This window comes from Gymnoscopelus braueri, assembly GCF_963280865.1.
Source record: "Gymnoscopelus braueri genome assembly, chromosome: 3".
NCBI classification, from domain to species: Eukaryota; Metazoa; Chordata; class Actinopteri; order Myctophiformes; family Myctophidae; genus Gymnoscopelus; species Gymnoscopelus braueri.
In genome coordinates this window covers 847690-858388 of record NC_137612.1, presented here as the reverse complement: position 1 = coordinate 858388, position 10699 = coordinate 847690, and the positions used below count along the sequence as shown (strand labels likewise).

Here is a 10699-nt window from a genome sequence, read left to right as displayed (position 1 = left end):
CACAATAGCTCTAAAGTGTATTCAATACATAGTTCAATGTTGAAAATGAGTGGTATTCTCCTTTAAATCTTTATTATAATTTAGTATTCAACATTTTACAAACATTTTCGATATTTTTCAAATACGTTTACGTATACGCTATGTTTTAAATAGCCAACATATAAATGTATAAAGGGTTTAAAATGATTGTGATGCTGCGTTGACTTATTTTCTATCAATTAAATCCCATGAAGCCTTGAATTCATGGAGATTTTGTTTCGTTTTTGTCGCATTCCTGAGACAATAATTAAATTATTGTAAAATAAGTATTTTTTTTGGGGTGAACTACTCCTTTTGTTAACGACAGAGCTTGTGTCCATCCTCTGGTCTCTCAGCGTTCTCAGACGTCCAGAAGGCCTACGGCGAGTCCGGCCGTGCGCTCGGTGTCGTGGAGGCCGGCGGGCGGACAGTGACCCGCTCAGAGACCGCCAGAGACCAGACCACCGCCCTGCTGGACCAGGTCCAGCCTCACAACACCAACGACCTGGACAAGCTGCAGCGCCACCTGCTGTCCAGACCGGACCTCAGTCCCGCCGCCAAACAGGTGCCTCCAACGTTTGACCATTTACAACATGTCGCTCTTAACCCTTTAAGACCAGGAACGCATCTGTGTCATTTTTTAGATGACTTTATGGCTACTCGAAGAAATAGCAGATCTACAAGCTCATAGCGCGGCACCGAGTGCCGCGCTATGAGCTTGTAGATCTGCTATGGCTTTGAAAAATGGTGAAAAGGGCGCTGTTTTCTTTGGCAAAGGGTTTCCAGATTGTTAAAAAACATACAACTCTTTAACTAAGAAACGAGCATCGTTCCACTGTTACACGTCATTGGCATTTATTTGATTGATTGAATATTTTATTAGGCAAAAAAATGTAAAACAGCACAGTTAAAAAAAAAATTAAAAGGTCCGTCCATAAAAGTCCTTGTGGTCTTGTTTCCAACGAGGTCCTTGCTTGATATTCAATTCATAGACATATATATAGTGGCACCACAGTTCAAATATCATTACAAAAAAAAAAAAAAAAACAGGTAAAATATAACATTATGTACATCAAAAACAAAAAAGGTGGAAACAAATAAATAAAAGACTATGTACAAGAACAGGGGGGGGAGGGGGGGGTCGTCTGTCCAACGGGAAAATAGTACTACCTCCTTTCTTGGCCTCCTGAAAGGTGAATTTTCAGGGCTGTTTTAAATGAGCCCAGCGAACTGCACTTTCTGAGGGATGGGGTCAGACTATTCCAACCCTGGGTGGCAGTGCTGTAGAAGGAGAATTTGCCCATGTTTGTTTTGTGGGTGGGTGGTACCAGATCGTTGTTAACGCTCCCTCTAGTGTTGTGACTGTGGGTGTGGCTAACTGTTTGGAGGTATTTACTCAGACATGCGGGAATAGGGGGCATATCGGGCAAATTTGGCACTGAATGAGTTAACCCCTTAATTATGCATCATGTGACCCTCGTCATCCTATAGGTGTGCGGCAGTGAGCGGGCGACCCCGTGCACCCCCCTGCAGTGTGACGGCGGAGAGCTTTGCCCTCCGGCGCCACCTTGTGCCGGGGGGGAGGACGGCTGCGTCGGGGCGCTGCCTCTGGGGAGGAGGAGCCTGGCCGACGCCGAGGAGGTCAAGGACCGACTGGAGAGGTTGACCCGGAAGATCACACACGCTACGGAGAAGGTACCGTCCATACTGTACATTTAACCCATTAACACCTGAAGAGAAGGTACCGTCCATACTGTACATTTAACCCATTAACACCTGAAGAGAAGGTACCGTCCATACTGTACATTTAACCCATTAACACCTGAAGAGAAGGTACCGTCCATACTGTACATTTAACCCATTAACACCTGAAGAGAAGGTACCGTCCATACTGTACATTTAACCCATTAACACCTGAAGAGAAGGTACCGTCCATACTGTACATTTAACCCATTAACACCTGAAGAGAAGGTACCGTCCATACTGTACATTTAACCCATTAACACCTGAAGAGAAGGTACCGTCCATACTGTACATTTAACCCATTAACTCCTAAGGCTGATGCTACAAACGTCTTCTAAAACAGTTTTCTGAGAAACGTATGATGTCATATCAGTGATTCTCAAACTTTTTCACATCAAGGAACCCCGAAATGATATGTATTTGACCCCGGACCCCCATCATCTCAAACTATTTCGTGTATTCAAAGATTTGCTCATTTTTTAACGATTTTTCAAAAATAGCAGATCTACGATCTAGCACAGCAAAAAGTTCCTAGCAAAAAAAAATATAAAAAACTGTACAGCTTTTCACCACCTTGTCCATATTTTATACGTCTGGCCATTTAAAATAACCAGATGTAGCCTAAGTACTGTAGTTCAAGTTTTCAAATGACTTTCACTCGAGTACTGTAGTTACATTTTCCAACACTTAATACTTCTACTCCACTACATCTCAGAGGAGAATATTGTATTTTATACTCAGCTACGATTATTTGACATCTTTAACTACTAGTTACTTCATCTTTAGCTACTAGCTACTGTTTTCACATTTTATTATTATTATAAAACATACACTAATAATTAAGCCCTATTTGTATACGTCCATCCATTCGAAAATAACTGATCTACAAGCTCACAACGTGTCGTGGTGCAACATGTTGTTTTAAGCTCTGTCTAATAATAAATACAATTCATTTAATTATAACCAAAGTTAGCTTTCATTTTACTGCATGAAAGATCCTTTAATATAAAATAAAAGTTGCGGCTTTAATCTCCTCAGCTCAAGGAAACACAGGGAACGACCAATCAGGTGAGGCGATCCACGGAGAAGCTGGCCAATCGGATTAAGTTGGCCAGAGACGACCTGGAAGTGGATTTGAAAGAGACGCGTGATGTCATCAAAGACCTGAAGGACTTCCTGTCAGGTAAGAACCAATCACATGACCTCTCTTATTTACATACCACATCTATGAACCAATCAAATCATCCGTCTTTACGTGCCACATCTATGAACCAATCAAATCAGCTAATGTGCTCCTCTGAATCCCGCCCCTGGCTAGACATAGATAGATCGATAGATCGATAGATCGATAGATCGATAGATAGATAGATAGATGCTTTATTTGTCTTTGCGGAAATTCATTTTGCACCAAGCAGTGTCTTGGCGCAACCCCATATTACCAAAAAAGAAAAATTAACCCTAATCTCCTCCCCTCCCCTCCCCTCTCCTCCCCTCTCCTCTCCTCTCCTCTCCTCTCCTCTCCTCTCCTCTCCTCTCCTCTCCTCCCCTCTCCTCTCCTCTCCTCTCCTCTCCTCTCCTCTCCTCTCCTCTCCTCTCCTCTCCTCTCCTCTCCTCTCCTCCAGATCCATCCTCTCCTCTCCAGAGCATCAGAGAGGTCAGTGACCTCATCCTGTCGGCCAGACTTCCTCTCAGCCTGGCTGACCTGAGGAGGAAGCTGGAGGAGCTGAAGCGTCTGGCGGCCGCGCTGCCGGACAGCGGCGCCGTGCTGCGGGAGGCGGGGCCACAGCTGGACGCCGCCCGGAGGCTGCTGCAAGACGCCCGGGACGCCAGGTATACTGACTGACTGACGGACAGACCCCTTTACAGAGGGTCAACATAACCCCACCGCACGCACACACATACACACGGTACCATAGACATGGTGTACAAATTCCATACTCAAATCTGAATGCATCATCAATGAGCTGTATGGGAGATACATGCAAAACCAGAATATATCTAAAAACATAATAACATTATAAACATAATTAAAGCTGCAAGCAGCGATCACAGCTTTGTCCACGATACAAGTCTGTATGGCAATCAGCTGAAAGTTAGGCTACTTAGCTTAAGCAATGTCAGCCTATTGGCCGTCTAAGTGCACCTAGGGAATTTTCGGAAGTGTAGCATGCTGGGAACTGGAGTTATGGCTGTTTAAAGGCCAGCCAATAGGGACACAGAGGGGGCGGGGCTTAAGCAATTTCAGCCTGTCCCTATTGGCCGTCTAAGTGCACCTAGGGAATTTTCGGAAGTGTAGCATGCTGGGAACTGGAGTTATGGCTGTTTAAAGGTCAGCCAATAGGGACACAGAGGGGGCGGGGCTTAAGCAATTTTAGCCTGTCCCTATTGGCCGTCTAAGTGCACCTAGGAAGTTTCGTAGGGTTTCGATGCTGGGAACTGGTGTCTCCTACCGGAACTGCTGCCGCCGGTCATCAAACCATTGTCTTAGGAATGAGACAAAAACTAAAACTATTCCATGAATTCAAGTCTCTATGTGTGACTAATCCATAGAAAAAAGGGAGTGAACTATCCCTTTAAAAGTAAAACAAGGTAAACACATACATAGAATACATAGAGTCAGTTTAGTGTCTCAGTAAACTAGGATCACATTTAAACCAAGAACCAGCATCGTTTAAAATAATAATAATATGTACATGAAACTAAACTATAGAGCATATATTGTATTGTGATGTTTTCAGGGACGCAGCAGTGGGAGTGAAGGCCGATGTGGACGGTCTCCTGGACGGCTTCAGCTCAGCAGAGGGCTCCCTCTCTGGCCTGGAGGGCAAACTGCACCACACCATGGGCATCATAGACAAGCTTAATGACACCCTGGTTAAGGTAATATAACTTAATGACCTCCTGGTTAAGGTAGTAGAACTTAATGACACCCTGGTTAAGGTAATATAACTTAATGACCTCCTGGTTAAGGTAATATAACTTAATGACCTCCTGGTTAAGGTAATATAACGTAATGACCTCCTGGTTAAAGGATCTACACCATGAATTTAAAAAACAATAATAATATTTAATATCATATTGTTTATGTCCCTCAAAAGGTTTTTCAAAAGGTTTGAGCCTAAATCAAGCCTCAGATATACTCATTCCAACTAACTTCTCTCTGGCTTATAAAGCACTTTCACCTGCAATACCACATTGTCCTGTTTGGCACGGGGCGCTATTGAGCCAGTTTGTATGCATGTTATCTCCTGGTTAAAAATTAAAAAAAAGTTAAAGAATATATATATATATATATATATATATATATATATATGTATATATATATATATATATACATATATATATATATATATATATATATATATATATATATATATATATATATATATATATATATATATATATTAGTTGGAACTGAAAAAACGGGAGGGATTTTACCAGACGTGACGTCACGTCTGGGTGAAAATCAGTTTGGTCTGTTTTGAGACCAATTTACATAAAACCCCAGATATGCTGTGAAAGCCTGAGTGTTCAAACTGGGGTATTTTTTGGGATAGAAGAGAGGTAGGGGAGACAAAAACACACAAAAAATAAGGAAAAGTAAAAATTCATGGTGTAGTCTATTTAAGGTAGTAGAACTTAATGACCTCCTGGTTAAGGTAGTAGAACTTAATGACACCCTGGTTAAGGTAGTAGAACTTAATGACACCCTGGTTAACTTAATGACACCCTGGTTAAGGTGATAGAACTTAATGCCACTGGTTAAGGTAGAAGAACTTAATGACACCCTGGTTAAGGTAGTAGAACTTAAAGGGTTAGTTCAGATTTTTTGAGTATTTTCTGTTACTGTTACTACTTACCATTAAAGGAGAATTCCGGACAAATTAAGTGTTATCTTTCATGTCTCGTTACTCACCTAGCGACGTAAAAAGTGGCGTTCTTTTTTTCCATATATTCCCCTGTCGTCATTTTTTAAACACCCTCCGTTGTTATAATGGGAGCGCGTGGGGTAGTGAAGTTTGTCTATTATAACCGACGCAATGTTATTTTTTTCTCTACTACGATTCATTGTAGAGTCTCATGATAGTCAAACATGCGCTGAAAATTCCTGCGAGCCTGCCGTTAATGGCGAACGATTTAACACTGGATGCTTGTTTCTTTCCAGAACCTGGCAACTCGTGTTGCCAGATTCTGGAAACAAGCAACCAGTGTTAAATCGTTCGCCATTAACGGCAGGCTCGCAGGAATTTTCAGCGCATGTTTGACTATCATGAGACTCTACAATGAATCGTAGTAGAGAAAAAAATAACATTGCGTCGGTTATAATAGACAAACTTCACTACCCCACGCGCTCCCATTATAACAACGGAGGGTGTTTAAAAAATGACGACAGGGGAATATATGGAAAAAAAGAACGCCACTTTTTACGTCGCTAGGTGAGTAACGAGACATGAAAGATAACACTTAATTTGTCCGGAATTCTCCTTTAATGTAGTGGTTGCAAAAGTATTAATTGATTGCCCGGGTCCCGTGGTCAGAGTTATGGTCCGGTTCTGATAAATATGAAGTAAATCTGGTAGATTACTAGATTTGGTGGGGGCCGCTCATTAAAAATAAATAAATTTAAAAAAATAGCGTCATTTGTATTGTTGACCTATTTCTACCATATAGAGCAGGTTTCGTTCAATTTCGACCCCTCTGTCATATGGTACTATTTTTTGCGTCATATATTTTGTGCGTGAGTAGGCTGCCGCGGCGCAGTGATTCTGGACACAAACATTAGTACCATGTGACAGAGGGGTCGAAATTTAACGAAACCTGCTCTATATGGTAGAAATAGGTCAACAATACAAATGACGATAGTTTTTTAAATTAATTAATTTTGAATGAGCGGCCCCCACCAAATCTATTAATCTACCGGAACTACTTCATATTTATCAGAACCGGACCATAACTCTGACCACGGGACTCGGGCAATCAATTAATACCTTTGCAACCACTGGTAAGTATTTCCTACAGAAAATACTCAAAAAATCTGAACTAACCCTTTAATGACGAGGTGAGGAGGGTTGTAGTAGAATTCTTTATTTTTCAAAATTGGTCAGAATTATCGAAGAATGAACTCAATTTATGAAAATCTTTCAAAAAATAGGGTTAAAGTGTTTAAAATAAATGACAATCAGATGGAAAACTCTCCTCTCCTCTCCTCTCCTCTCCTCTCCTCTCCTCTCCTCTCCTCTCCTCTCCTCTCCTCTCCTCTCCAGGCTCTGGTTCAGCTGTCTCCAGCAGAGGGTGCTCTAGAGCAGGTGTCAGAGCTGACAGGGAGGATGAAACCTCAGCTGACTCAGCTCAAAGCTCTGCTATTGGCTGGAGACCAGCTGTCCCAGCATGCATCTGGTGACGGCGAGAAGGCCAAGGATGAGGCTGACGCTGCTGCTCAGGTTAGAGGAACTGTGTGTGTGTGTGTGTGTGTGTGTGTGTGTGTGTGTGTGTGTGTGTGTGTGTGTGTGTGTGTGTGTGTGTGTGTGTGTGTGTGTGTGTGTGTGTGTGTGTGTGTGTCTTTGTGTGCTCAGGTTAGAGGAATTGTGTGTGTGTGTGTGTGTGTGTGTGTGTGTGTGTGTGTGTGTGTGTGTGTGTGTGTGTGTGTGTGTGTGTGTGTGTGTGTGTGTGTGTGTGTGTGTGTGTGTGTGTGTGTGTGTGTGTGTGTGTGCGTGCTCAGGTTAGAGGAACTAAAAACTACAGAATAAAACACTGAGAGACAGATCCTGAAAGAAGTAACGCATTAATTTAGAGAAAAGCCAATTCACCAACATACACACATTTATATGTGTCGACGTATGTTTCACTCGTGTTTAGGACTTACTGACCTTATGTTTATGTGTGTCTCTTTGATTTGATTTATTTGATCAATTCAAGATACAATTCACAATAGAGTACAATATAATTATCATTCACAATAGAGTACAATATAATTATCATTCACAATAGAGTACAATATAATTATTATTCACAATAGAGTACAATATAATTATCATTCACAATAGAGTACAATATAATTATCATTCACAATAGAGTACAATATAATTATCATTCACAATAGAGTACAATATAATTATTATTCACAATAGAGTACAATATAATTATCATTCACAATAGAGTACAATATAATTATCATTCACAATAGAGTACAACATAATTATCATTCACAATAGAGTACAATATAATTATCATTCACAATAGAGTACAATATAATTATCATTCACAATAGAGTACAATATAATTATCATTCACAATAGAGTACAATATAATTATCATTCACAATAGAGTGCAATATAATTATCATTCACAATAGAGTACAATATAATTATCATTCACAATAGAGTACAACATAATTATCATTCACAATAGAGTACAATATAATTATCATTCACAATAGAGTACAACATAATTATCATTCACAATAGAGTACAATATAATTATTATTCACAATAGAGTAAAACATAATTATCATTCACAATAGAGTACAACATAATTATCATTCACAATAGAGTACAACATAATTATCATTCACAATAGAGTACAACATAATTATCATTCACAATAGAGTACAACATAATTATCATTCACAATAGAGTACAACATAATTATCATTCACAATAGAGTACAATATAATTATCATTCACAATAGAGTACAACATAATTATCATTCACAATAGAGTACAATATAATTATCATTCACAATAGAGTACAACATAATTATCATTCACAATAGAGTACAATATAATTATCATTCACAATAGAGTACAATATAATTATCATTCACAATAGAGTACAACATAATTATCATTCACAATAGAGTACAATATAATTATCATTCACAATAGAGTACAATATAATTATCATTCACAATAGAGTACAATATAATTATCATTCACAATAGAGTACAATATAATTATCATTCACAATAGAGTGCAATATAATTATCATTCACAATAGAGTACAATATAATTATCATTCACAATAGAGTACAACATAATTATCATTCACAATAGAGTACAATATAATTATCATTCACAATAGAGTACAACATAATTATCATTCACAATAGAGTACAATATAATTATTATTCACAATAGAGTAAAACATAATTATCATTCACAATAGAGTACAACATAATTATCATTCACAATAGAGTACAACATAATTATCATTCACAATAGAGTACAACATAATTATCATTCACAATAGAGTACAACATAATTATCATTCACAATAGAGTACAACATAATTATCATTCACAATAGAGTACAATATAATTATCATTCACAATAGAGTACAATATAATTATCAGACAGTGCAAAAAGTCTGAAGTCTTAATTCCATGTTGACGTATGTTTGACACGTGCGTTTGGCGTGTGCGTTTGACGCGTATGTTTGACGCGTGCGTTTGTGTTTGACGTGTGTGTTTGACGTGTGTGTTTGACGTGTGTGTATTTCACTCGTGTTCAGGACTTACTGACCTTGAAGGAGCAGCTGGCGAAGGTCAAGGCCGCCAACGCCAACAGTGGGCGTGGCGACGGGGCTAGCTCGCCGGGGGAACGCCTCCAGAGGCTGCAGGACATGGCGGCTTCTCTGTCCAGAGACACTGGACTCATGACGGACTCTCTAGCGGGTATGTTACACACGACTCCATGCACGGCAGCCATATTGGAAAGAAAATGGAGGCTCTGTTCCATTTAGCGTAGCACAGTGGTTCTAATGAAGGCTCTGTTCCATTTAGTGTAACACAGTGGTTCTAATGAAGGCTCTGTTCCATTTAGTGTAACACAGTGGTTCTAATAAGGCTCTGTTCCATTTAGCGTAGCACAGTGGTTCTAATGAAGGCTCTGTTCCATTTAGTGTAACACAGTGGTTCTAATAAGGCTCTGTTCCATTTAGCGTAGCACAGTGGTTCTAATGAAGGCTCTGTTCCATTTAGCGTAACACAGTGGTTCTAATGAAGGCTCTGTTCCATTTAGTGTAACACAGTGGTTCTAATGAAGGCTCTGTTCCATTTAGCGTAACACAGTGGTTCTAATGAAGGCTCTGTTCCATTTAGTGTAGCACAGTGGTTCTAATGAAGGCTCTGTTCCATTTAGTGTAACACAGTGGTTCTAATGAAGGCTCTGTTCCATTTAGTGTAACACAGTGGTTCTAATAAGGCTCTGTTCCATTTAGCGTAGCACAGTGGTTCTAATGAAGGCTCTGTTCCATTTAGTGTAACACAGTGGTTCTAATAAGGCTCTGTTCCATTTAGCGTAGCACAGTGGTTCTAATGAAGGCTCTGTTCCATTTAGCGTAACACAGTGGTTCTAATGAAGGCTCTGTTCCATTTAGCGTAACACAGTGGTTCTAATGAAGGCTCTGTTCCATTTAGTGTAACACAGTGGTTCTAATGAAGGCTCTGTTCCATTTAGTGTAACACAGTGGTTCTAATGAAGGCTCTGTTCCATTTAGTGTAACACAGTGGTTCTAATAAGGCTCTGTTCCATTTAGCGTAGCACAGTGGTTCTAATGAAGGCTCTGTTCCATTTAGTGTAACACAGTGGTTCTAATGAAGGCTCTGTTCCATTTAGCGTAACACAGTGGTTCTAATGAAGGCTCTGTTCCATTTAGTGTAACACAGTGGTTCTAATGAAGGCTCTGTTCCATTTAGCGTAACACAGTGGTTCTAATGAAGGCTCTGTTCCATTTAGTGTAACACAGTGGTTCTAATAAGGCTCTGTTCCATTTAGTGTAACACAGTGGTTCTAATAAGGCTCTGTTCCATTCAGTGTAACACAGTGGTTCTAATGAAGGCTCTGTTCCATTTAGTGTAACACAGTGGTTCTAATGAAGGCTCTGTTCCATTTAGTGTAACACAGTGGTTCTAATGAAGGCTCTGTTCCATTTAGTGTAA

The 10699-nt window shown here is 39.8% G+C and overlaps 1 protein-coding gene across 1 annotated transcript in view; it reads left to right on the top strand.

Annotated features, from left to right (window-relative positions):
• lamb3 (laminin subunit beta 3) overlaps positions 1–10699 on the top strand; it is a 42542-nt gene that overhangs the window by 28460 nt on the left and 3383 nt on the right. The window contains 7 exon segments of the mRNA XM_080425027.1: positions 375–583; positions 1510–1713; positions 2800–2944; positions 3384–3591; positions 4500–4641; positions 7026–7202; positions 9271–9433. Of these exon segments, the coding sequence (XP_080281153.1) occupies positions 375–583; positions 1510–1713; positions 2800–2944; positions 3384–3591; positions 4500–4641; positions 7026–7202; positions 9271–9433 (1248 nt within the window).